Source organism: Capsella rubella, unplaced genomic scaffold (genome assembly GCF_000375325.1).
Source record: "Capsella rubella cultivar Monte Gargano unplaced genomic scaffold, Caprub1_0 scaffold_7, whole genome shotgun sequence".
In the NCBI taxonomy this organism is placed as follows: Eukaryota; Viridiplantae; Streptophyta; class Magnoliopsida; order Brassicales; family Brassicaceae; genus Capsella; species Capsella rubella.
Window position 1 is genome coordinate 15219752 of NW_006238917.1, and position 27276 is coordinate 15247027.

The following is a 27276-nucleotide window of genomic DNA, read 5'->3' on the forward strand; positions in this document are numbered from 1 at the left end:
CTAAAAGATTTAATAGGTATTATAATTTTCAATTAAGGAAATAGTTTAGGTGAAAAATCTCAGTTTTTTTATGTTTTTCATTAATATTTCTAAATTTAAATATTTCGTACATTATTAAACTTAAAACATTTAATTTACCTTATTTCAAGTAGATTAAAGATTAAATTTTATATTAAAATTGTTTACAATTACAATATTTATCATATTTTCCTTTTTTGTTAACATTTTAGCAGATTAGTTTATCATATACTTTTGCCAATAGTTAAATTTTATTCATAAGGTATTCATAAATAGATTATCCAAATTTATGAAATTGTTATATATCACTTATGTTATCTTTCAACCGATATACAATTTTTGTAAATTATATTAAAAGATTGCATTTTCTTATACACCGTTGAGTTAATGTCCGTGATTGATAAATTTAACGGTTTTAGGGAAAATATAATATATACGTACTTATATTAAAACCAGACCTAATTACTATTGTATATATTATTTACTTTCTATACAGTTAAAATATACAAATCAACACGCGATTTAACTCTATAGAATTAAAATTAAAATATACAAAACTATTATGTTTATCCTATACTATTGAATACCAAATATTAATACAAATCCAATTATATCTTTAGTTTAAAAACATCATCCGTGCGAAAGCACGGGCCATCCTCTAGTTTTTATTAAAATGAAAAACCCAAATGAGTATTACAGATAGTGAAACAAAAGCCCAAATTCCTTCGACGTTTACAACTTCAATTGAATATAACCCATTTATCCTACCTATTTAAGATAAGGATAAAAGATCAAAGTACCACGTATGCACACGTGTCCATACGTGAGAAGAAGGAAAGTTGACACGATCGTCACTGACCAGATCCACGATCAGGCACAGCACCGTCGCCGGACTTTAGATCCACCACTGGTTGCTCCTTCCACATATTCACCGTTGCTTATGACAAGATTGTGTTGCTTCCATCTTTAAAATTATAACCATAGATTCTATTGAATCTTTTATCTCAACTCAAAAGCTCTTCGAAGAAAGCTCCGCCTCTAGACCTTCAAAGGTCCACTTCAAACCAACCGGTGAAGTAGGTTGACGAAGATATTACTCCTTCAGAAGAGAAGAGCCAAGCTGATAGTAAAGCAAACATAATTTGTCAATTACAAACGGGATTCAAATCTCAAATCATGTAGAAAGAGAAGCACAAAATCCAGAACTTAACAAAGTTAAGTCTGGAAATTTTTAATCCGACCAAAGATAAACTAACTTAAGATCGGAAGATAAACAAACAAAACAACTAATCCGATTAGAAATCGGAAGACAAAAAAGATAGATTTGGCTTTATCTCTCTGAAAAATACGAGAATTAAATTTATTTTAACGAATATAAAAATAGATTGGATATATATATCATATATGATTAGGTCTACAAATTATCTGATTAGATATTTACATTTTTGGAAGGATTAAAATATTAATTTTGCAATTGTATTTGTTCTAATTTTTGATTATTGACCAAATTAGTAAGAGTTTGAAAAATAACTTTAGTTGTCAAACTTCCAAATTTTGTTTTTTGTTACCAAAATTTATTCATTCTGTAATTTAGTAACTATATCGAATAAAATATTTCAATTATCAAGAATTTTATTTTGGATTTAAAATAGATTTTTAGAAATTTTATCTCCGTCAAATGATTTACACAATTATTAGTCTCATTATTTTCTCGAGAAACTTACAATTTTTTTATTCTTCATCACATACTCTATTTGACCAACTAATTCCACAAAAAAAAAAAAAGTGGATTTTGAAAAATATATATATCCTTTATCTTATAAATCACAAGTCACCTGTCCAATAAAATTTTGCCACATCAGATTTTTGTTTATTTTTAATTAAAAAAAAAATTGCCCACGATCGGAAAAAGAAAAGAAACGAGCAGCTAAGAAAACATTAAAAAAATTACTAATAAATGTTACAAATGTTATGGGATATTAATAAAAGCCCAAGTCCAATAGCCCTATTTTCTAAACCCTAGAACTATATTCCTTTTTTTCTTCTTCTTCGTCTTCATTTTAAGACTAACAAAAACTGTAATTCTATCCCTAATTTTCTCCCACTACCATCTCCACGTTCTAGGTGATTCTATAACCGACTTCTCTTCTATTTAAACCCCAGTTCAGTTTCTTTTATCAGTAATCTTTTTGTTCCATCGTTTTTTGGGTTGCTCCTCTCCTCTGTAATAGTCTATGTTCCATGGTTTTTCGGGTTTTGCTCCTCTAAACAACATCTACGATTTCGGTATTGAAAAAATTGCCAAAGGTAAATAATCCGATCGCTCTCTTATATTTTCCTTCTCTACGCGTTTTGATTCTAAGTGATGCTGTCTAGATCGAAATTGATAGTTCTTTGTCTTTGTATTTACAATTTCTGTTTTCAGATTTCGCAAGTTTGGCTCAGTTTGTTCATCGTCGTTTTACATGCGGATTTATAGGTTCATATTTAAAATTCAAGTCTCCAAATATGTCACTTGATACTACACATATTTCCCAAATAAGTCTGGAAGCAGAACCCATGTGAAGTCAACATTGAATTGTCCTTACAATTCTCATTTTTCATTGGTATGTCTATCTGTTGTCTTTGTATTTTTTACATCCAAACAAATTTAGTCAATTTCTCTTTCTTTGACAAGAAAAAAGAAAAGCTTCTAATGTGAGACTGATATTCTTCTCTACATTTAGTATCAGATTGTGTGAAACTCATTTTAAGTGAATTGACTATTTCTCAGTTAGTAGAGATTTTTTATAACAAAGGTGCATATCATAGATATCAACACTTATTGTTCATATGTACCTTCAATTTGTTTATCGATTTTCTGGACATAACTGAAATTTTCATTATGGCCATGTTCTTTTCCTTGACGCTGCGACTGCGACAGCAAAGAGAAAAAATAGTTCAGTGGAGAAAATAAAACACAGTGGTGAACGGAAAACAGTCGCAGGAGGTGACGTTGATGAAGATTAACTGATCGCTGTTAATTCCAGCGACTCATGTAATGCCGTTGCGACCCATCTGCTACCTTCTGCGACTCATCTAAAACTATTATTTTCACGCTCTCTTGTCATTTAATTTTGTTGCTACTCTTCACGACACGTTGTTTTACTCAGTCGCTGCTGCTATCGCAGCGTTTAGTAAAAGAACATGGCCTATTTCTTCTACTATTAAAAATAGATTGTTGGCATGGGAGACTTAAAGTGGCGACTGTTTGTTCATCTCGAAAGTAGATGTTGACAGAAGTAACGAATCAGGAGATGACTTCTTAAAGACCATTAACTCCAACGAATAGCATGGTATGCACTTGCAGATCATTAGTGCAACCCAAAATATTTTCGAAAAATTGCAAATATGAAGGTGAATTGGTCTCTTTTCTCTTTCTCATGTGAGGTTCAATAGAATCATGTATATACTAATTTTTTATTTTTAATCAGAACCAAGGAATGAAAATTGGATGGTGTTAAGTATATATTAACTATTCTTAAAATCAACCTTATAACTGTTTTATAGTATCAATCATTTAGAGTTCTTGCAGCTCTTTTTACATACTGAAAATTTCTCTGTTTTTTTTTCTATTAAGCAGCCATAGTATTGCTTAATAGCTTCAATCTCCCAACTTTTTATTTCTTAGTGGTTTTAGAATGCTATACTATAATCAGCATTGTTGAAGAGTCTATCTCTTTTAATCATACATTTTTTACAATTTGATTTCATTTACCTCAGCTTTATTTTCTTTCTTAAATTTTCTCCGATCTAACCAGTTTTTCGTTTTTTTTCATGTATCTCCAGACAATCCTATTTACAAGGACCTCTTAATGTTTTACAAACAACCATATATCAAGTCTCTCTACTCCGGCAGCAATTGACTTCCCATCAAGTATCTACTATCTAGTATCTACTCCCATTGGGAGTCTCCCAACAACACACCATTATTCAGACTTTGTATAGTAGAAGCTAGACCCCATTTCTTCTTTAACTATACGTATCAAAACAGTTTACACGTTTTAAAAAATTCGTGATTATACATTTTGAACTTCTAAACATTTTCATCTTTGTTAAATTTTACAAGAGCAAACTTGATTTTAAAACACAATAACAAAAATTGCAGATAACATTGAACCCGTACGTAGTATTACATGTCAAATTGTAGCCAGGTGAGAAATGTTTTTCAAGGTTATTCTATCTTCACATATTATAGTTATATATTATTTGCTTACAAATAATAATTCCGTACGCACGGGACAAATACTAGTATCTATATATATAAAGTTAGCTTTTTCTCTCTTCTCATGATGACACCTAATCATCCACCTAAGCCACATTTTTGTTTAAACATTAAAATAAATTTAAAACATTCATTTAGTGCATATTTATGTTACTTATTTAATTAACAGAAAGTTTAAATAAATAAAAATAAATCATGTAAAAAAATGAAATGTTAAAATAAGAAAACCAATACTTTAATTTTTTTATTAGTGGTAATAATATAATTCAACTTTCATTTTATATTGATCATAATTTAATATTTTAAATATGTTACTGAATTTTAGAATGGAAGTAAAATTTAAATTTATGGTAGACTAAAACAACATTTATGTAATTGTATATATAAAGTTATAAAGAGGAAAAATAAAATGAAAGTGAAATATTAGTTTATAACATGATCAAAAAGAAAAAAAAATGATATTTCATAAATTGAATCAAATGCTTTTAATCCAAATTTGAGTATTGAAAGATAATATTTATAATATTTTAAAAAAAATCAATTAAAAAATAATAAAATATCACAATATGAATAAAAAATCAACGAAACAAAATTATAAACCTCCCGCGCGGAGCGCGGGTCAACTGCTAGTATATATATATAAGATCATTAATATATACTATCTATACACCAATTAATAAAAGTAGATAGTATATATTAATGATCTTAAATAAAGTAACATATTTCAGATGGTTTACATAACTTGTTATATGTAACAAATTACTCATAAAATGAAAAATGACAAAAATATAAAAAGGCCTGAATTAAATGAAAAATAGTGGATTTGATATACATAAGATTAGAATGACAAATTTTATTAAATATATTTTGAGAAGAGAGCGTTATTAGTTTCGATAAAGACAGATAATTTGACTTCCCCGATTTATTTGGTGGCCGCCAACTTTTTTTTTATTCCCCTTTCGATTTCATCATCATCATCATCATCCCTTCTTCTCCTTTCTTCTTCATCCTCGTTTTGTTTTGGTATCTCTCTCGATCTCATCGGAATAAGAACAATCTTTAGATTCTTGCGCAAATCGAATCATGGCGGATCATCATCATCAATGGAGGAAGAAGGATCATTTGGTCGGTTAAAAGAGAGGAAGAAGACGTAACCACGACGGGGGAGATAGAACAAATCGGGGGAAATCGGAGATGATGGGGATGATTCCTTCCGCCGCCAAACTCCGTTTCCGATCTTCTTCAATCGATTCTTATTGCTTCGCTCATGAGGCTTTCTCCGATTGTCTCGTCATCTCCATCTTCTCCGTCCATTTCTTATAGCCTTTTTCCTCGTGTAATACTAATAAATCTCCAGCTTTCCTTTCCTTTTCTTTTTTTCAATTTCTCCATTGTAACCTCACCTCGGAATCCTCCTCTGCGCCCTTCTTCTTCTGTTTTTCGATTGGCTTGTTTGTTGTGTATACATATATGGCTTCTGGTTCTGGATTTTTAGGTCAGATATCATCGTCGTCCATGGAAGAGGCTGATTTCGCCGAGAAAGATCCTTCTGGCCGTTACATCAGGGTTAGTTTGATTCATGTTTCATACCGTGGAAGTTTTGTATTCAATCTCCTTATGAGGAATGATCAGAGCTCGAGCATTTTTACCTAGTTTTAATGATTTTAGTTCTACCTAATGTGAGAGCTTGTTACTTTGATATATGTTACATATATGTTCTGGAACAATCAAGTATAAGATCATGTTGCATTGCTGATTTGGATAGTCTTTATGGTGGAAAAAAACAAAATAGTGATTTATCTTTCTTTTTTTTTTTTATCCATTCTTCAGTATGATGATGTCCTGGGGAGAGGAGCTTTCAAGACTGTGTATGTTTTCTACACCCTTTGCGTTTATGTTTTAGTTGCAAAGGAAAAGTATTCTGATTTGTTTGTTAATCCTCCGATATAATCAGATATAAAGCGTTTGACGAAGTAGACGGGATTGAAGTTGCTTGGAACCTAGTTAGCATTGAAGATGTAATGCAGATGCCTGGTCAACTTGAAAGGCTGTATTCTGAAGTTCATTTACTAAAAGCTTTAAAACATGAAAACATCATCAAACTCTTTTACTCTTGGGTTGATGAAAAGAACAAGACTATTAACATGATCACTGAGCTTTTCACCTCTGGTAGTCTGAGGATGTAAGTATCTCCTCACTTCTCTTTTATTTTATGATCCTTCGTTTTTGTTTTCTTTCCATCACATGGGTTGACACCATTTCTTTCGATGTGAAGATACCGTAAGAAACATAGGAAGGTTGATCCCAAGGCTATCAAGAACTGGGCAAGGCAGATTCTCAAAGGCTTGAACTATTTGCATTCTCAAAATCCTCCTGTAATTCACCGGGATCTAAAGTGTGACAATATATTTGTCAATGGAAATACTGGAGAGGTCAAAATTGGAGATCTAGGGCTTGCAACTGTACTGCAGCAACCCACTGCTCGAAGTGTCATAGGTAAGACGCTATTAAACATCTTCCTTCCTAAACCCTAGAAAATATACTGTAGCTGAAATTTTTGAGCGTGTTCAGGTACTCCTGAATTCATGGCGCCTGAGCTGTATGAAGAGGAATACAATGAGCTTGTGGACATCTATTCTTTTGGCATGTGTATGTTGGAGATGGTAACCTGTGAATATCCATACAATGAGTGCAGAAACCAGGCTCAAATTTATAAGAAGGTCACCTCGGTAAGTTTTCCACCGTCTTGACTTCCATCAAAATTATTTGTACAAGCTGGGCTCCCCTTTGAAACGTTGCATTTGCAGAATATAAAGCCTCAATCTCTCAGCAAAGTTGATGATCCTCAAGTTAAGCAATTCATAGAGAAATGTCTTCTTCCTGCCTCTTCAAGACCAACTGCTCTTGAGCTCTCGAAGGACCCCTTCCTTGCAAGAGATGGGTGCAAGGACTCTGCTCTTCTTGTTTCATCAAGTACAGCATCTAAACCTGTGAGACCACCACTGAATGAACATCTTCCCATGGATGTGGATCATAATGAGAATAGAAGTGTCTCTAGTGGCTCCTCTCGAAAAAGCAACGAAGACTACTCGTGGTGCCAAACCATTGAACTTCAGAGGTTTGCAGAGAATAAAGAGTTCAGGTTGAGAGGAGAGAGGAGTGATGATGTCACAGCAGCAATGCTTCTGCGAATTGCAGGCTCATCTGGTTCGTTTTCAATAACAGATATCTTCTATCCAAATTCATTCTTCTCAAAGTTTTCATTTGCTGAATCAATTGAATGTCCTACAACAGGTAAATGTAGAATCGTACACTTTGCATTCTATCTGCATTCAGACACAGCTAAGGCAATTGCTGAGGAAATGGTTGAGGAACTACATCTAACAAGCGAAGAGGTTATTGTGATAGCTGATATGATAGATGAGTTGATGATGCAGCTTAACTCTGACCGAACCTCGTCGCATCATAATCAAAGCTCTCCACATCTAGCCCATGAAGATCATGAAGCAGCAAATCAGCAAACTGTGAACTCGAAAGATGAGGAAGCTGCTGGACAATCAATGAAGTCAGACATATCCGCAGACTATTACTTACCCTTCTCTTCAAACAACGGAAATGCTGCCATGGAAGCAGGTCGAGATGCAGAGTCAATGAGCTCGTTTTTGGATTCTTGCTCAATGATGTCAACCATTTACAATCTTTCCATTTCAGACAATGAATACCCAGAAGATCTCAAGACAGAACTGAACCTGATCGAGTCACAGTTTAACCAGTCCTTCCAAGATCTACTGAAACTAAAAGAGGATGCTATAGAGAACGCAAAGCGAAAATGGATTACGAAAAAGCAAAAAGCTGTGATCATCTCCTGATTTTGATATTTTACTCTCCTTTTCGTCTTCTCTTCTTTGAGATTGGTGTTACACACATTTGGTATTTGGATATATTTGATTTGATGTAAAGAATTTTTTTACTTAACCAACGTTATTTGACTTAATTGAACTTCCTAACAAACAAAACACTCTTAAAGAAGCCAAAGCCAAGTTTAGAAGGTAGACAGATTCTGGACATAATGGTCCCAGAGATCAGTTGCGATCTCATCTCTTAGCCTTAAACTCTCTTCAACTTCGTCTGGTCTGAACCCATGTTCCTGCCCCACTATCTCACTTTGTTCCTCTTCTAAAGCCGCTCCTCCATCTTCTCCTGCTTCTGCCATAGTCTCTTCTTCAAACATTTTAAACACTGAATCGTCTGGTTTCTCCAAGCGGACGTAGTTGTGCAATGCACACGCCGCAATCACCAGTTTCACTTGTGTTTGCAGAGGATACGGTGGAGCTGATAGTAGAATCGGAAACCGTTCTTTCAAAGCTCCAAAAGTCAGGTCAATTGCCCGATGCAACAACTTGTGTCGTTCATTGAACATTTCCTTTGCCTCTTCTCTTGAGTTGGTTGAAACACGGTGATACGGCGCGATAAAGCCAGGAAGATTCGGGTACTTATTGTCTACAATGTAGTATTTTCCTTGAGGGACTTGTAACTTGTTACGCCGAGTCAAAGCTGCATTGAGAACTTGTTGATCAGTAGCTGAACCTTCCCAACCAGCTAACACATAGTGGAATCTAAGATCAAACGAAGAAGCTGCAAGAACATTCTGAGTAAGAAGTCCACTGCTGTTCCGAAACGGACCTTGCTCGTCTACTCCTACCATAACAGGTATATGAAAGCTATCAACAACACCAACACAGTCTTTGAAATAAGGATAGAATCTAGGATCATCCTCTAAGGTATCAGAATCCGGATTGGATTGAAACAAATCCACAGAGATTGCAATAACTGCATTCAAAACATTGTTGAAATGGCGGCTAATGGTTTCACCAGAGTAACAGAAGAGCTCTTGAACAGCTCGAGTTCGAAGATTATGACCAATGATGAACAAAAAGATAGCTAACTGTTCCTCGATCTTGATTCGATTAGTGTGACGCAATAAGCCTCTGGTCTGAAGGAGATCACAGAGCTTGTAGAAGACAGGCTTATCCATTCGGAAATTCTCAAAACACTGTTCGTTAGGACCATTGAGGATTTGGTATACGAACTTGTTACCATCTGAGATTGAGACATCTTTGCTGCTCGTAGTAACAGCTTCTTCTTTGTCTTCTTCGCCCGAGATCACCATAGATGATGCTTTAGAGAAAGAATAGCGAAGTGGGTTTTCGGGTTACGCAATCTCGATATCGGAACTAGCTGAAAGCGAAATTAAAAGAGAAGATTTGAAGAATTAAAGTGAAGAAAACTCCGATTGTTCTTGGAGCCAATGATCATATATATATTAGATCGTGCATTGCTCTCCATGTGTTCGACGATATGTCTGATTTTGGTATAAAATCAATTCATTGTCTATCCCGAATCCTTACTGATTTAAGGAGATGGGCCATACATAGCCCATGCATTCGACCTATGGGCTTGTATTCGTATCCAGTAAGCAGAGAGAACAACCCGATAGTGGTTGATAAATATCTTTTTGAAATACTGTATAGAAACTAAAAATTGTTATTTAATCTAAAAACACACATAAGTATACTGTATACGGTATACCATGCAAATGGAAAAGTAAATACAAACCTAAAGCAACACTTGGAACGTCTAACACATGCATACATTAGTACATTACATGATATATTTATCTTCATGTAATTATTAAGTTAATTATTAAGAGAAAAGGAGAAAAACCTTTTTATATCTTTGGTGAAAACTTCCTTGGTGTTTGGTAATGCAATTTATTAATTTGCATATTAAAGAGATAACTTTAGGAGTTTTATAACAATGAACAATTAGAGCTGTTCGTCCGTGATTTTACGTATGGAGAAGGAGGTGTCGTCAGAAAATGGTGTAATATGTGATGAATCTAATAGGGCCAGACAGAATTGTCGGTAGTACAATCGTCATTGTAACAGTTCTCATAATTTACAATAAATAATAAATCAAGAGTCAAGAAAAAAAAAAAGGAGAAAAGGAGAAATACCATTGAACACAAAAGTCATTAAGGAAACGAAACCAAAACAAGAAAACAAAAGAGAGTTATGAAAGGAAGAAACATTTAAACAACACAAGGCATAGAATCAAAAGGATATTTTAGCAACTAAACGCAAACTTGTACCCTGAGAAAAGGATCTTGTAAAGGACAAGGACCATTTAGTCAGACGTATTAAATGATAAGCTGAGGTTATCCGATAACACTTGGATGTTGCAGTTGGGTGAAGCTACTTCTCTCGGAAGCTCCTGAAGTTCCTTGAATACTTTCATCATTACATCTTCTTCATTTGAAAAAAGAAAGTGCAGTCTCACTTGCTCAAGATTCGGCATTTTATGTAGGAAGAACTTGACATGATCTATCTTCTCTTTTAAGCAATGAACAAGTCCACCATTGCCGTCATCATCAATATCGTCGTCGTCATCAAGATTTTCACCAAAGTTAAATATCTCTATAACCTTGACCGGACTTGATGATAGGCAAGGACGAACAACCACTCGCCAGTTACTAACATAAAACTTGCATAAGCACATCCATACATCTATTTGTGTATATGTGATGTAGTCCCTGAAACATAAAGGAAACAGTTTCAAACTCTAAATGTGTGTTGAACAACGTAGCATGGTTGATTTAAAGGATTGTGTATGTATGGTACTTCGAAGGCGAGGGTTACTAGATTTGGACAACTCTTGAGTAGAGCTGGCAATGCTTTCCATATTATTCCTCGGTATGTCGCAATAGTTAAATGAATAAGGTTGTTGAATACTGGTATTGTATCACGGCAAGAACCAAGTACCTGAAAGAAAAAAAAAGAAAAATTCAAATCAAGTCAAGACGTTAACCATTGCTATAGACTAATCATTGTTTCTGAGTAGCAATATATAAGATTAAGAGAAAGATGGATGGGACTACTGACCCAAAGCATGTTAACATTCACGTGGAGGATCTTAACATTGCCTACTCCGTTGAGAAAATTTGTTACACTACTCATTTCATTGAGTAACAAATTAATTTCATAGTCATCATACCCTTCGTAATTTAACTGATCTGGTGTCGGCCGAAGTCCGAGTTTAGCTTCAACTAGCGAACCAAAACTCATTTGTTGATACGTATCTGCAATAGTATCATCATACTCCATGTAGACCACATTTGGATTATCAAATGACAGTGGCACACCTTTGTTAGCATCATCATATTTACCATAACGAACAAACGTTAGTCTCTCGAGGGTTGGGATAGACACAGTCACTAAGCATGGTTCAACTTCCAAAGCCCCGTCCCACATCAAATTAGTCAACGCTAATTCTTCGAGCACATGACAACCAGAGAGAATCTTGTTAAACGTACTCGTTGTTGTCTTGAAATAGTTCAGATGGAGAATCTTAAGCTTGGGAAGAGAAACATCACCTTCAACGTTAATGTTGACACCACCTTCAAAGATTATAGTGAGGCTAACCAATGTCTTGTTCACAAACATCTCCGGAGGCAGAGGATCAAATTTTGAGCGGTCAGAATCAGCCCAAAACGAAGAGATGTTTAGATGAATATCTGATACACCACGTTTCAGCAAGTTTGGTATCCACTCCAGCACCCACAATTCATCGACTACAAAATTGCCTACAAGTTTGAACTTGTTGAGCGGAGCATTCCCTTGCGAAGCCAAGACACCATCCACAAAACGCATAAAGCTTCTAGCGTTCGTTAACTTTTCTTTGTAAGACGTTGGAGGATTAAAATAGATGGAGTCATCAAAGACAAGGTTTGGTTGATCAAGAAACAGAGGTTTCCACCTTTTGGCAAGAACAGAAGTTGAAACAGCCTCTTTTATTGGAAGGAAGGATAAGATGTGACATATCAATGCGTTTGGTAAATCACTGATCCTATCCATTTTCTGTCACACATATCAACATACTTATAGTGAGGTCAAAATATTACTTTGAATGTAATAATATGAGCTAAGGATTTTCTATCTTAAGTTTTGATTTCTTAGGTCTTACATCAATATGATTTTAAGTTAAGTTAAAAGAAAACAAAATGCTTAGAAGATCATCCAAAAACTAGGACAAGCAAAATATGTTGGGGAATCAAGATCCGATCTCTTGGATATCTATATTTGAAGTTACAATACACATACCAGGATCGGACCCGCTTATACACATATAAGTCAGAGATTTAAAATATCATAAAGACATAAAAATATGTCTTAAATATTTTAAAATTGATTTGAAATATTTCTATGATATCTTATTTTAAAATTAATTGTAAGAATTAGCTATTTTGTGTAGATCTGGGTATCCGTGGATACTGTGTACCAGACCTCGGCAGTTGTTTCACGGATCTGACATATCCGAATTTGGGTATCCCAATATGCAGGGTATCTGCTAATTAATATGTGTCCAATCCTATCTAGAACCCAGAAAACAAAAACAAATATCTTAATTTGAGTATTTGAAAGAGTCGGGTGATACGTGATGTTTACCTTTTTCGAGTTAAGCACCGATACCGCGTCTAGAGGTTATTGAGTGTTTTCTCGAACGCCGTCGCCATATCTTTGGGGTTTTTTCGCAGAAGAAGGGAAAGAAGATTTAAGAGGCCGAGAAAATAGATTTTGTTAAGATTATGTTTTAGGATTAGTTAAGGTGTATATTTATATTAGAGTGAGTTATAGGGTTTTCATAAGATTTTTGGGGATTTGCAAAAATAACCTTTTTATGTTACATTTTTGAAAAATACCCTTTTTTGGTGTCTAATTTCAAAAATATCCTATTATAAGTACAAAATGACTAAATTATCCTTCTTTAGTAGAACCCAAGTTGAAAAAGGAAAAAACTCCCGCCAAAAACTCCCGTCAAAATTTCTCGCCAAAAAATTTTCCCCCAAAATCTTTCATCCATAATTTTTCCGCAATTCAACTCTTTTAAAAAACGGGAAAAATGTCAAATAATTTGCCAACTTTCAAATTTCCGACGAAAAAATCTTTTGATTATGCCATTTTAATCAACAACTTTCTGTTGACTTTCCTTTCCTATAAAATGCCGAAGTTATGTTGACCGGGCTGATTTAATCTTGGAATTAGGTCTCCATGACGAGCTTAAGAACGGGATTAAGTGTCAGTTAGTGGTTTCCGTCTATGGTTAAACGCAACATTTGAGAGAGAAGAAGAAAGACAAAATCCCCAAATCGAGTTTTACTTTCATAATCGAAACCCTAGAAAATCCAATCTCTCTCAAATCCCAAATCTAAACCCTAGAAACAAAATCGAAAATCTTTGTTCTCATGAGTTCCAGCTCCATGTCAACAGAAGTCAAGCTCTATGGCGAGCGTGGTGTGCCATCGAAGTGTGTTTGTGGCTTAGGTGTGACTATATTCACATCTAAAACTCAAGAGAACCCGGCGAGACCTTTTTTTCGTTGTCCAAGCAAACGAGATGTGAAATCTTGGACAAGCAAAAAATATGTAAGTATATGTGGGTAATTAACAAGTTTAGGTTGAAAAATCAATGTAAACTAACAATGTGTCATGTCTTTGTGCATTAGACTCATGAGATTGAGGATGCTGTGTATGAAAAAAGTAGAAGATGCTATACCAAAACTAGCTATCATTGGTAATGAGATTAACAAAGCGAAATCAGAGGTCAATGAGTTAAATGCTATGCTAGAAGAATTGAAGGAAGAGGAAATGCAACGTTTCCTTTATTACTACCGAAACAAATCGCAGACAACTCTTTCTACCCTCTGTTGACGAACTCAAAGACATGGTGTTTTTATTTATTATCAGAGCTCTAATTGAGGGTATGATGAAATCTACAAACCAAAAATTGTAGTGAAACAAACTATTGAACATTTGTCTAGTTTGCTCCGTGGTACACATCAGATAACTCTCAGCAGCACCAACACACGAATCTCTCTAGATATTTACCATATCATAAGCTTGGAGAGCGTCACCAGTAAGCCTACAAACTCTCAGTTTCTGCAAAATACGAACACCCATCTGCTCATAAAACTTCAAAGCATTCACATTCGCAACCCATTCAATTCTTCCATAACCCATCTTCACAGCTTGTTTCGCCACAGCACTGAGTAACATGCTACCAAAACCTTTCCCTCTATAAGGCTCTCTCACATATATATCCTCAATGTACAAACCATGCGTCGACAAAAACCCCAAGTAATTTGGGAAAAACAGAACAAACCCAGCAACAACGACGTCGTTTGATATATCCGGCGTGAAATTGTCTCTCTCCGGATCCTCGATGGGGAGATCAAGGTTATGCGTTTTGACAAACGGTGTGAAATCGGGAGATACGGTGGAGGGGAATGGAGAAGGAGAGATCTCTAAGAGGAAGACGGTGACTGATTGGAATGGAGGAGAGTTGAAGAGTGTGGAAGTGAGACCTGATTCTGTGGCGGAGAAGAGATGAGTCTGGCCTTCGAATACTGCCATTTCGTAGATTAGTTTGTGGATGAAAGGTACGTCTGATGATGTTGCGAGGCGGACCCGAGAGAAGATTGGGTCTCCGACTGCTGAAGTTTCCGGTACCGTGTTTTGTTCTCGTGCTGCTGCGGCGGCTGCCATTATTACAGAGAACAGAACAGATCAGCTTCTTGTCTTCATAGTCTAGTTGATTAATTATACAAGTGGGGTTGTTGTTCATTTGTTCCATTTCAAATACGGACAAGAGAGGAGAAAAAGAAAAAACAATTATCTAATCAGCTTGAGACTACAAATCTAGTTCTTGTTTTTTTTTTTTGGTAAGAGACTCACATGAGAAGAAGAATCATTTCAATGGTCACTCAATGGATACGAAAATTGTAGAAAAATAAAAGGCAATGTCAAAACTCTCTCTCTCTCTCTATGGGTAGTGAGGAAATGATTCTTTTGATGCCGAGACAAAGCTGCTGAGTTAGAGAGTGAGGGCAGTTCGAGCCATGGAGAGAGCACCGTCGTATGATTGGTTTCCGCCGATAAAGCCACTCATGTGGACAAAGACACAACTGGGAATCTCAGCAGTTTTAGAGAGTTCCTCATCCCTAAGTCCCCTCCATTTCTCAGGGAGAGGCTTTCGGTTCTCAAACCTGTCTGGTGCAACCGCCACTGCTTGAACTCTCCACTGCTTTGCTCTCTCGTCCTAGTTTTTCACATTTCAAACAAGTTTTAGAGATCCATTATTTGATGACAGGTTCTATTTTAAAAGGTGTAGTACCTGGTAGATGACGTATTTGATGAGAGGCTCAATTTTCATTTCTTGCTCAAGCTCAAACAAATGAAGCTTCCACTGCTCACAAAAGAACTAGTGTTAGATATCTTTCAACACAAATAGTTAAGCATCAATAAGAGGAATAAAGTATCGAAAACACTTACAGGGCAGAATTTATTCAATATCATGATCTCACCACTGGAATCAGTCTTGAATCTTTCTTCAAGACACTGCATCACAATTGATCGAGCTGGTAACCACGATCTTGCATGAAACTGGACACTCTACAACACAATGTAAAAGAAGCTATCGTAAGTTTTATATTTGTTTAAGAAACATGTTGTCTCTATCTGATAAGCACATAATGTTATATAAAAGAGAACTTACTTCGAGGAACTCTTTCCCAGCTAGAGCCATTGCACGTTGGAAAGCTTCATTCTCCTTCTCTTGTGACTGGTCAGGGTCAATCCAATCCAGATTTAATCTTCCAACCCTTGAGGACAGGTGTGTGTTGTTCACATATCGTGGAGGCTGATCAGTATCATACCGATTTACTCCATTGTCCACAGCATCAATTGCCTGTCAAAATTACGCAACACAACGTCATCAAAACAAACAAGAATTGATATCCATAAGAAGAATAACCAAAATGCACATATGCCTAGAGTAAGAAATTGATAAACTGCAGCTACCTCCATGAAGCTCTTGTAGACAGCTAAAAACAACCGAAGAACATCCGGGTGATCTTGGTCAACATTAAGTTCCTTAGCTATGATCTCTTTTCCAAAATGCTGAGGTATATAACAAAAAATAACATTCAGACTCTATAATTGACATCTTAAGTGAGAATGAGAGCAAGAGCAAACTCCATGGTGTAGGTTTGTTACCTTGTAAACAAGACCAGCACTACTGAGCTTAGTGTTGAAGCCATGTCCAAAAACCTCTTCAAACCCTTTCTGGTGATGATCATAACGGTCATGCTCCGGATCATAAACACCTCCAACATCAAGCACTGCATCAAGTTCTGCCAATATCTACAAGTAACATACAATAAACGAGAATCATTTCAACCACCTCAAAATCACCATTTTAAGGCAGATTTACATCAAAAACCCTAATTCCAAAATTGAGCAAGCAATTTCTAGCAACTAATCATTTCCTAAGCCAGAGCTAAGCTACTTCGAAAACACATGAAACAGTCTAGGATTTGTTTGTGTTACCTTAGGGTCACGAGAACGGACGATATCAGCGCCGGAGAACTTATCGACGAGGCGAATCATGAAGCAACCGAGAGCTTCGTCGCAGTGAAAGCTTCCATTATGAGTACCAACTTTCTTAACGGAAAGCTCAGAAGGAGAAGGAGAGGTAGCGGTAGAGTAAACCCTAACGACGCTTGAAGGAGCCATCACTGCTGCTGTCACGAGAGGAGGAAGACGAAGTTGGAACAAGGACAAGTTTCTGATTAAACCTTTCGTTACCGGAAACATCTCACGAAATCTGATAGAATGTCAAATGGGCCTCTTCCACCTTTTATATGATGCTTCAAATTAAAGGCCCATGGGCCTGAGGTTTCATTTGTTTTTTCAAGTATGTACATTTTACCAATTTTTTTTACCAAGTCATCAAATTCAAATACTACTACAAGAAGTTGATACGTTGCTGTACAAAAAAAAATTCAAATGTGCAAAAAAGGTATGGTTTTATTTTCGTGTATATCAAATTTAAGTATTTAACCATTTTAAAAATTCGAATATTAAGGAAATTAAATTAACAAAGCTAATAAGCTAAGGTCTGTTACAAATATTCATTTATCCTCTTTAGTGTCATTTGAGATTTTTTTTAATCATCATCGTCACTGTTTTTACCCTACAATGCAAAACCAAAAAACAAATCAAAAACTCCAATTATAAATTGGATTTGAAAATCTATATTTGGTAAAGACACTTAAGTTACCTTGGAGTGTTTGTCAAAATGGATTCTTTTGTTAGATGAAAAGTCTTCAGATGTGTTTCTGAAGAATCGAAGTGTCTCAATATCACCATTTGCGATACTTGCTTCAAGCTACAAGAAACGATGAGATAGAAGATGAAACACCAAACTTTGTAGTGTTACAATCAAAGAGCATCAGAAAGATTTGAAGAAAGACATAAATATAAGCAGAACCTGAACATGAATAATGCCCAAGACGATGCTTGTAATTGGTAACCAGCTATCTTCTGGAGATATAGACAGATTCGAACTGCAAAAAATTTGGATATAATCAAACACTAAAACAGAACACAAACCCAGATGACCAAATTCACATAAAACACTAAACATATTTGCTTCTTCAAGATGAACAACAATGTAAAACAGCTTCATCATAACATAAGTGTGTTGTTGTGATCACAAGATTAATTACCTCAAATAAGGAAGAAGATACACAAGAGCATATACAGCGTAACGAGATTTTCCAGTGTCAAGCCAAGCAAAGACCCAACTCTAATCATATATAAAAAAAAGAGATTATAACAAGAGATGATTATAAGGATTTAAGGAGAAATGAGAAACAAACCAGCCAATTGAAGTAAGGTATGAAGCTGATGATTCCCATAGCAGCTAATCTCATATCTGTTGAAACAATCGCTGAGTTCTCATCTTCTTCTTCCTCATCGTTGACTCGTTTCGCCACTGGGAAAACAAATGAACTGAGGATACAAGCACCAATGGCGGTAACAAGTGGTGCGTCCTGTGATAACTCCGCTTTGCAAATTACTCTCTCAATCTTCCTACATAGCTGACAAAGTAAAGAAATGAACCAAGTTATTGGGAATAGAGAGTATCATTCGTAGGAGGAGATTTGGTGGCTTTGATCGATCACCGTGTTAGGGTTTTGTAAGCGATGAGCTCGATGAAACGGCGACGGAGGAGATAGTAGCCGGGGCTTGGTGTAGAGAGAAGCGGAGGATGAAAGTCCGCAAATCGAGAGACACGACTGAGACGCCATTGTTTTTGAGCTTTTCGAGCTCCGTGGATCCTTGTGAAAGTGACTGCGAATTTCGAGAAACACAGAGAGAGAAGAGACGGAATTTTAATGGGCTGTGAAAGCCTACATACTTATGGGCCTGTTAGCCCAACATTAATACGGATGTTCATGATTCAAATTTCAATTGCCAGAGATACTTTTTTTTTTTTTTTTGTCAAAATCCAGAGATACTTTTATAAATTGTATTTTCATGAAACAAAGAAAAAAGTCCGAAAAAACTAAAAATCATGTTTGAAAATGAGCAACAAAAAAATATTTCGCTAAGATCATCATACATCACAAAACTAAGGATAAACAAAAAAGGAAGCAAAATAATTATATAAATGAAGTATATATATTAACCGGTGATAATACCGGCTAAAACATCACTCTTCCCTCTCGCGTAAATTGTGTAAACCAAACGAATAGCATCCAGCCATCCATCTAAAGACTCCCATGAATCTGCAACCTGTTATATTAAATCCAATTCAATTGTTTTCATTTGGTTTTTTATATTCACCACATCACAACTACAAATCCTAACCATATCCGGTTTCAATAGGATTGGAGACTTACCAAGAAGACTGGGCCATGAATGGTATCAACGCAGAGACCAGCACCAGGAGGTAGCGTGAGATCAGCACAAGGCGTTACCGAAACTATCTCTGTGATATTTACTTTTACCGTCTTCCTTTCCACGTTGGTGCTCATTGTATCAGATTTTCCTGACAGGTTTCGTCCCATTTCTCTTGGTTCAGGTTTCAGTACCTACATACACGACACCGACTTTGAATTTCTATAGAAACATTATCCATCTTTTGGCATTATCTCATGGATTCAACTTTTAAAGAGATTCTCGTTAAGAGAGTTGTAAGGAGGATACTCTAACTGAGAGTACCTGTAGAAGCCTCTCATGATTGAGTTCAAACTCTGTGCGTTTCCAATCACTGTGAGGAGCAAGTGAATTACCCACGGGTGCTGCAGTCAGATATCCAACTTTCAGATGCGGTAGAGGTAGCTGTCAAAATGAACTCAATTTACTTTTGGTCATTTCCACAAATAAATTGATAGATCAGGCTAAATCAACTTGATTGGCTCATCAAACGGTAGTGAAAGTAGGGATGTACCATGGAACGAACAAGCCTCAAAGCGCTGCTGTAAACCTGGACCAGGAAAAGAATCAGCCTAACCCAAAGAAGTTGAAGTGATGATTCTAAGTCTGACACTAATTTTAAGTCTGACACTAATTTTATGTTATAGAAATATGACTCAAACATCTTTAATTCCAGCACAAAATGAAGATAAGGCTTACCGAGTAACTTGGCTTCAATGAATGAGCTGCAGCAATGTAGATGGCAGATTGACTGTATAACTCACCAGGAGGCATGTCTTTGCCGTTTCCCGAACCCCCAGTTCTAAGTGTGTCTTCTGCTAATCCATACTGTCCATGTGTTATAAGGAGTGGTCAATTAAGTGGATTTAAATCAAATCATAACCTGCATATAAAGAGTTTTGTCAAAGAATTTTCAAGCATAACTTACAAGAACAGTTCCAAGGTTGTATATGGCTCGATGGAAATCAAATTGCAACCTGATTGCTGCCCGAAACTGTATGGTAAAACAAGTGTGAAGAACAATAAGAAATCAGTCCTGCATATCAGTCCAAACTCCAAAGTTCATATTAGTTCAAAAGTCGAATAAGCACCTTGCTAATGGCAGTTCGAACAACCTTTTCCTTCTCCCTAGCAGGAACAATCTGACTGAGTTCCTAATGAAAAAACCCAGGGAATATTCCTAATTTCTTAGAATTACAGTTTTTGTCTTAAATAGGCACATTTTTTTATGTCACGGCAAATGATGGAGAAAAACACATGTCACTCAGTTACCTGCAGCGCCAGTCCCCAGTTGTTTAAAGCCTGCATATATAGTTGAAATCATATCTCAGATAATCAAAAGACTACAATATTGAACTAGCCAAATGATGACACATGCTTGTAGGACATGATATAGTTGACAAAGGTTTGGTGTATTGTGAAGTTTGTACATCATATGAAGTGGATGAAGAACAATACCTGGGAACTGTTCCAATTGAGCTGGACAGCTTTTTCATAATTATTAGTTGCCTGAAATCAGAATGCCAAACACAGACTTCTTTAGTACTAGAAGTTGAGATCAAACTACAGTAGATTTGGGTTTCACAATTAGCAGGATAAGGTCCTGTCAGTCCTAATATCATATGCAATATTACTTACCTGTTCCCATAATTCTTCAGCCTCCTTTGTGCGACCACGCATCTTTGCCCTATCAGAGATTGCAATAGCCCAGTTGTAGTAAGCCTGTCAAAACGCGTCATACACAAAAGTTAAAGTCATTTATGCACGGAAGATAGCAACTATCTTGGTTATGATTGTGAATGCCATTATATTGAATTTGCAGTTACATAAACCAGAAACAATTCTAGTGTCCTATTAATACATACATCATAAAGCGTTGGGCAGAGACGGGTTGCCTCATCGTACTTCTTACAAGCTTCCTCAAGCAAATCATCTTTAGAAGGTGAAACAGATTCTGGGCTGACATTATCGGCACTTTCCTGTGGAGATATATGACAAGTAATGAATCCCGTATTATTCCCAGTATAAGCATATTAACAAAAAAAGGTCTGGTGTCTCCAAAGACCGACACTTATAAGCTCTTAGCCTCTTACAGAAATACTTTTATCGCATGCCCAGTATTTATGAATTTAAATGTATGTTTCAGCTTCTTTTTTCAGTCATCTTTCGATCCTTTCCTTAAACACTTTACACAACAATTGAAAGCAAGATCTAGACTAAATCAAATTTCAGTTCCTTAATTACTTCCATATGAATATATCCAACGAAAGCCAATCACATATAAGAGGGAAGATGAAAGACCAATAGAAGGATTGAAAGAGAGAACTGCTAAATACTAAAAACGAAAGAAACCAAACCTGGAGTATAAGTGCCCAGTTGTATAATGCATCATGATCATCTGGATTTCTCTCTATGGCACTAGCATACCTACAAAAGTTGCAGCTTATAACTTCAGGAACCGAAAACGCACAAACATAAAATATCAAGCTTTCGAATGAGCATTAAACTCAATTAAACTATTTTACTACATCTCTAGATCTATCAAGCCTGCCTTAGAGGACATAAGGTCCAAACAAATAACAATCTAACTGATTGGTTAATGAACTAACTTTGAAACAAAACAAAAATTTCCGTAAGTGCATTTCTTGTCTAAACTAATCAGGGGATGAAAATGTGAACATACTTGCGGGCAGCAAATGCAAGAACACGCTGGCGAGATCGGCCCTCTTCGTCGTTAACTTGGATCCTGTTAATCAGATCCATTGCAGGATTGTTCTCCGCTGGTTGAGAAGCACTTTCTCGACTGAGCAAAATCATAAGACAAAGCACAAACAAAGTTAACCAAATTGTTCAAGGAGTAGTTACATGATCAAATTATACAATTCAACTCAAATCAGCTGAAATTAAAAAGAGAGAGAGAGAAGAAACCAACCTAAAAGGAGAGACAGCACTGTGAGGAGTCCCATCTCCTTCTTCGCTTTTTAATTCGCTGAGCAACTCTCTCATGGTAAATGTCTTGTTCCCATCATCTTCTTTCTTAAGAACAGGAGAAGACTCCTGATCAGCCTCCGTCGACCGGATCGGGATCTCCTCGGATCCTCCCGGCGTCAGATCCAAATCAGTTAACTCCGGTTTCGCATCGGTTACCACAGATTGTACTTCTTCCGGCTTTACCTCAGATAGCACTTCTTCCGGCTTCGCATCCGTTACCTCAGATTGTACTTCCTCCGTCTTAACCTCAGATTGTACTTCCTCTGGCGTCGCATCTGTTTCTATTTCCGAAATTTCTCCGGTAAGTTTGGGTTCCGGAGTCGGATTTTGCTCGGTTTCGGATTCACCTGGTGTCGTTCCATTGTGCAATTGAGGCTCTTCAACAGTATCCGCCATACGAGAAGATTAACAGAGGTTGCAGTATCTTACAGTCCGAGACTGATCACAAAATAAATCTAAGTCTCAAGAGGAAGAAGAAGAAGAGATCTGATGTTTTTGGAAATTGAAAAAAAAAACAAAGAATTGTTTATTACCTCTAGCTCAATTAGAGGCTCCTCCGACCAAATAAAGTCAAACCCCTCTTTCTCTATCGGGTTCACTTTTGATAAATTTTGAATTTTCTATACTATTTACTTATTTAGCGATAATGCGACATTTTCAAGTGTTTTTGGACAATGTTTTTATCACATTTTATGTAACAATAACAAAGAGTGCAACAAACAAGTAAAGAGATAGAACAAGAGTGTGATGTAATCCTTAGATCTTGTCGTGAAGATTGACGACTAAGTCATGAGCATCGTCTAGAAGTTTCCAAACATCAAGATGACCAGCCATGCTGTTACATTCCTTCATTATCTCATCCATCCCACTGTATTTTTCTATGATCGTCTTTCTCCTCTGCAACACACTCGCGGCTATCGCATAAAGCAACAAATCTTCTGTAGGCGGTGCTCGTAATCGGATTCTCCCCCAAGTCGCCTTCGCAATCCCAGTTCGTATCGCAGCTTGATCTGCCCACATTACTTCCCAGAGACACAGCGTCTGATCAAAGGTTAGTTCTCGTCTGAACAGAACAACCACCATACGGTATACAAAGAAGCAGTCTTCTGCTTCAAGGTTCTCCAAGTGTCGGTACAAGTGAATGTCTTTGAATTTTATGATTTTTGAAACCATCGAGAGTTGTCGCCTGATTCCAACCTCGTCTAGCCGGAAATTATGCCGTGCTTTACTCATGAACCCAACAAAGCACCAGAATGCCAAGACGTCGTCTTCCATCACTGCGATTAAAGGAGATAGTAAGTCGCTCATTCCTTGACAGTAACCGATTTCTCGATCGTAGACTGCGTAGGCTTCAAGGATCCCAACCAGGCGGGCGGCATGGAATATCCGGCAGGGTTCCAAGTGGTCGTAGTCATTGAGACCAACCTGTATGGCTATACCCCGGGCTTTTGTCTCGGAAACAGCAGCTTGAGTCGGTGAGTATGGCACCCATTCATCATTTGCTCTCACAGCATCTAGGCGGATAATTCTCTGCCATGTTGTGATGAAATCCTCGTCTGCAGCCTGAGATTTTGTCTTTGGTAATGGAGACGAATTGTCTTTTCTTTGGTTAACAGTATTGTGGCTTTCTGCTTCTTCGTTAGCTAGAAGAGGTGAATTCTCGGTTTCTACAGGGTTGGTTGCGTCTGAATCATTAGCAGCAGCATCTTCAATGGTGACATCGCTCTTTTCACAGTTCTCATCCTGCATAGTGGATTCAGAATTCAACTGCTCCGATTCATTAGCAGCAGCATCTTCAATGGTGACATCGCTCTTTTCACAATTCTCATCCTGCATAATGGATTTAGAATTCAACTTCTCCGATTCGGATCTTGTGGAACTATCAACTTCTTCAATATCATGGGGATCAAGAACCAGACTGTCTTCAGTGTTACTGTTCTGAGCTGTTTGCTTTGGGTCACAGCCATTTTCATTGCGTTCATGAATCTCGCGACACTGTCTCCGCAGATTTTCATATTCTGTCCTGCATGATTCCCAGATAGAAAATAAAGTTATTTACAAACTGACTCGAAATCTAAGTGACAGGAGTTCCAAACTACTACTTCATATTCCTAGTTGTATCAACAGATTACCAGCTGCCACCTAAGAGAACAGAAAAAAATGGGAAACGTGATATTGGTTGGAAGTTAAGATAATAAACTCAAATATAAGGGAACGTACTGTTTCAGCTGTCGAATAGAATCTCTTTCTTCTTTGGTGCTGTTTAGGTCAAACCTGTGAGAGGTAAGTAGAAAAAGGTTACACTATGTCGGGATGATAAAGAGTGAGTACTAATAAGTTACACAGGATTCATTATCAAAGTAAATGGAGTGTAGAATGATGGCTGGCTGAGTATGGCGAAACTAGGACTAGTCTTATAAACCAGTCTTGGAAGAAAAACATTAAGGCAACTCTCCCCTCTCCTAGTTAATGAATGCTTTATTGTTATACTATTTATTCAACCTTAAACCTAAATAACATCAATAGCCAATCCCAAATCTACACTACAAACATTTGGAACATGCATGAGTACACTGAACAGAAAAATCCTCATGGCAGCCTCAAAGATAAAAGTATACATAAAACAAGGAACAGTGACAAAGATGCTGATTCTTACACTCCAAGGAGGAACGGCCAAACTTCGGGTCTGATGCTTGGATGTACACCCTGAAACAAAAACAAAACAAATTATTAAATATATCAAGGCATAATGGGAAAATTTGGTTACAATAAGAGTGTCAAAAGGTTATCAACTGTCGCAATACTCATTAGTGCAGAATTCTTATTTAGCAACATACCCCACTACGAACTTTCTTCAGAAATTTGACACCTCCATCACTGAGTCGCCCATCCTCTGTGAAAAAAGCATTCCAATGTTCAGGTTGAAGAACACGCTTTCTTCTCCTCAGTGACCAAGGTGATCCAATGCTTCCTCTGAAGAAGTGAATGAGCAAGAAATAAGCAATTTCGTCCCGTAACTTTAGAAAAATACATAAAACCAAACCAAGTAATAACAAAAGGCTTTCTTCAAACAAATAAGACAGACTAAATCGTACATGTTATGTCATATGTCCATATATGTCACACGAGTTGCAAGCATGGAGTTCAACACACATAAAAAACCTAAGACTAACCACCTCATCACTATATAATCGAAACATCCCAAGATGTGCCAACAATTAAAATAGAATTAAAAGGACCAGAAGACATAAGACCATATCAGGCTGCACTTATACGATTTTGTCTTTGCCAGAACCAAAAAAATAAAATAAGTTTCATTGCTTGGGCTGTAGATACAGTCATAACAATGAAAAGGTATCCCTGAGTTCAATGGTAAGAGATTAGCACTGAACAGCTTGTGTGTCTGATATAATTGCAAAAGAAGAACACAAATACAAAGCTTGTGGAATTGATTATCGAGAGTTCCTTCACGAGTTTATACATGGAAGTTTCAGACTTCCTCCTAAGACCCTTCCTAGAAAATCACTCTTCATGTTCTTTACTGAACAAGAGAGCATGGCATACAAAATACAACCCAACAAACTAACTAACAGTAAACATTAGCCTCAAAATCATTATACGCATCAGAGACTATGAATATAGAATATGGCCAGGACAATGTTCAGCCTGAGAGGCTTACAAGTTACAAGATAGGAAGAGGTAGTGGTATTACGAGTTAGATAACACTGGACCAAGAGCTCAATCACGATAACCTAACTAACAGAGCATTCGTCGAAACTAAAGGCAAGAGGATCTAGTCTCAATGTTCTAACAGTTGGAAGAAGCTTACAGGAATGTAAACCAGTAAAAATTGGTGAGGAAACAAAGAGGCAAGAACCGATCAAAGCTTTGGGTGCCAAACGACAACTTAACTAAGCAACAAGTAGTTTACAATCGATTAGAAACATAATCAGATCTTTGTGTGTATACCTACGGGAGTAGACGACGGTGAAAGCCACGGCCAGACCGGCCATGACGGTGACAGCAACAGCTAAACCAACATTGGAAGGAACAACAGCCGACGACCATAATCCGCCGGAGTAGCCATTCCTCGCGGCGCCACCGCCGCTGCTACCGTCGGCAAAGACGATCCATTTCCCGGGGAAGATCAGGGAGACGAAGACCTTCGTCAATCGTAGTCGTGGAAACATCATCCCCAAACTAGGGATTTTGCTCACTTGTTTGCTCCAAGATTTCTTCTGATTCTCAGAGTAATAATCATAGCAATTTGCTAAGCTTCTTGTTGAAATGAAATTGAATATTGAAAAAGTCGAAGGTCGTTTATGGAAACTTGGCCCACTTTTTAACGGGCCTTCATATAGATGGGCTTTCGTATTTCTCAATTTAAATTTTATTTTTATTAAAATTATCAGCTATAGTAGTAAATTAACGAGTTAAATATTTGATGTCGTTAGTGACTTTCCAATGCACCATGTCATTAAAATTATCATGCGATTTATGAAACAGGTTTTTCGTACTTTTATCAATAAATTTGTTGTTGTTTATTTTGATGATATTCTTATCTATAGCAAGGGCCTAAAAAAGCATTTGGATCACCTTGAAATGGTGATACAAACTCTTAGAGAGGCAAAACTATACGCAAATCTCAATGTTCATCCTCATTTTTAAGCTTCTATTTACAACACAAAAACAATAAGTGTAAAGATTTTATATATATATTACTGTTGTCCCAACTAATTGAAAGATAAATATGTTTATATAGTTATATACATGTTAAATAAAATATTAAAAAAAATCACCACAAGCTAACTTATGATGAATCATTAGAGCTAACTTATGTAATTCACCAATTCAATTAAACTCCTTATTATCGCCTAACTCATTATAAATAAAGCTTAAATCATAGCATATTCATGTAAAATCAAGTTGAATGAGCTAATTCATTGATTAAATGACTCATTTTGACACATTTATATGTGGATACTAAATATTTATAACTAATAAATGACAATACTTTGGTTTACTTAGTAATATTTTTATTGGATTATTAAGACAATAACATTAAATTTTGGTCTATACGAATATTTGCACGAGTATCGTTTAAACAAAAATATTTTGTTTTTCTGTTGAAGTTTTTATTCAAAGTTTTACTCAGTGGTTTAAA

At 36.4% G+C, this 27276-nt stretch overlaps 7 protein-coding genes, 1 long non-coding RNA gene and 1 pseudogene across 8 annotated transcripts; 2 read left to right on the forward strand and 7 right to left on the reverse strand.

Moving 5' to 3' along the window:
- Positions 1–2102: 2102 nt before the first annotated feature.
- On the forward strand, positions 2103–3890 carry LOC111829695. The gene is made up of 4 exons (XR_002833058.1): positions 2103–2325; positions 2444–2624; positions 2942–3414; positions 3847–3890. It is a non-coding gene; the product is annotated as an uncharacterized LOC111829695 (long non-coding RNA).
- A 1330-nt stretch (positions 3891–5220) lies between these two features.
- On the forward strand, positions 5221–8261 carry LOC17878636 (serine/threonine-protein kinase WNK8). The gene is made up of 7 exons (XM_006283361.2): positions 5221–5848; positions 6113–6150; positions 6237–6464; positions 6558–6778; positions 6854–7011; positions 7090–7489; positions 7577–8261. The coding sequence occupies exons 1-7, from the start codon at positions 5753–5755 to the stop codon at positions 8149–8151; spliced, it is 1716 nt and encodes a 571-aa protein (XP_006283423.1). The 5' UTR covers positions 5221–5752; the 3' UTR covers positions 8152–8261.
- On the reverse strand, positions 8214–9622 carry LOC111829334. The gene has a single exon (XM_023778126.1). It carries the CDS (start codon positions 9450–9452, stop codon positions 8325–8327), a length of 1128 nt encoding a protein of 375 aa, XP_023633894.1. The 5' UTR covers positions 9453–9622; the 3' UTR covers positions 8214–8324.
- A 599-nt stretch (positions 9623–10221) lies between these two features.
- LOC17877585 lies at positions 10222–12900 on the reverse strand (annotated as a pseudogene).
- A 1144-nt stretch (positions 12901–14044) lies between these two features.
- LOC17879526 (probable acetyltransferase NATA1-like) lies at positions 14045–14898 on the reverse strand. Its single transcript, XM_006285192.2, has one exon. It carries the CDS (start codon positions 14880–14882, stop codon positions 14214–14216), a length of 669 nt encoding a protein of 222 aa, XP_006285254.1. The 5' UTR covers positions 14883–14898; the 3' UTR covers positions 14045–14213.
- Positions 14899–14993: 95 nt separating this feature from the next.
- On the reverse strand, positions 14994–16981 carry LOC17877577 (UPF0160 protein). The gene is made up of 7 exons (XM_006282887.2): positions 16725–16981; positions 16392–16538; positions 16197–16295; positions 15892–16083; positions 15669–15788; positions 15511–15582; positions 14994–15435 (listed from the first exon to the last, which is right to left on the reverse strand). The coding sequence occupies exons 1-7, from the start codon at positions 16908–16910 to the stop codon at positions 15211–15213; spliced, it is 1041 nt and encodes a 346-aa protein (XP_006282949.2). The 5' UTR covers positions 16911–16981; the 3' UTR covers positions 14994–15210.
- Positions 16982–17184: 203 nt separating this feature from the next.
- On the reverse strand, positions 17185–18542 carry LOC17880588. Its single transcript, XM_023778399.1, has 6 exons — positions 18365–18542; positions 18059–18280; positions 17906–17985; positions 17668–17743; positions 17458–17565; positions 17185–17370 (listed from the first exon to the last, which is right to left on the reverse strand). The coding sequence occupies exons 1-6, from the start codon at positions 18488–18490 to the stop codon at positions 17344–17346; spliced, it is 639 nt and encodes a 212-aa protein (XP_023634167.1). The 5' UTR covers positions 18491–18542; the 3' UTR covers positions 17185–17343.
- Positions 18543–18735: 193 nt separating this feature from the next.
- On the reverse strand, positions 18736–22602 carry LOC17877721 (protein HLB1). The gene is made up of 14 exons (XM_006283419.2): positions 22054–22602; positions 21805–21924; positions 21479–21548; positions 20987–21100; positions 20760–20843; positions 20580–20630; positions 20394–20423; positions 20213–20275; positions 20050–20115; positions 19821–19949; positions 19636–19671; positions 19407–19526; positions 19085–19276; positions 18736–18977 (listed from the first exon to the last, which is right to left on the reverse strand). Exons 1-14 carry the CDS (start codon positions 22506–22508, stop codon positions 18867–18869), a joined length of 1641 nt encoding a protein of 546 aa, XP_006283481.1. The 5' UTR covers positions 22509–22602; the 3' UTR covers positions 18736–18866.
- A 119-nt stretch (positions 22603–22721) lies between these two features.
- LOC17878664 (small G protein signaling modulator 1) lies at positions 22722–26364 on the reverse strand. The gene is made up of 5 exons (XM_006283308.2): positions 26082–26364; positions 24950–25085; positions 24769–24818; positions 24333–24386; positions 22722–24135 (listed from the first exon to the last, which is right to left on the reverse strand). Exons 1-5 carry the CDS (start codon positions 26303–26305, stop codon positions 22869–22871), a joined length of 1731 nt encoding a protein of 576 aa, XP_006283370.2. The 5' UTR covers positions 26306–26364; the 3' UTR covers positions 22722–22868.
- Between the last annotated feature and the right edge of the window lie 912 nt (positions 26365–27276).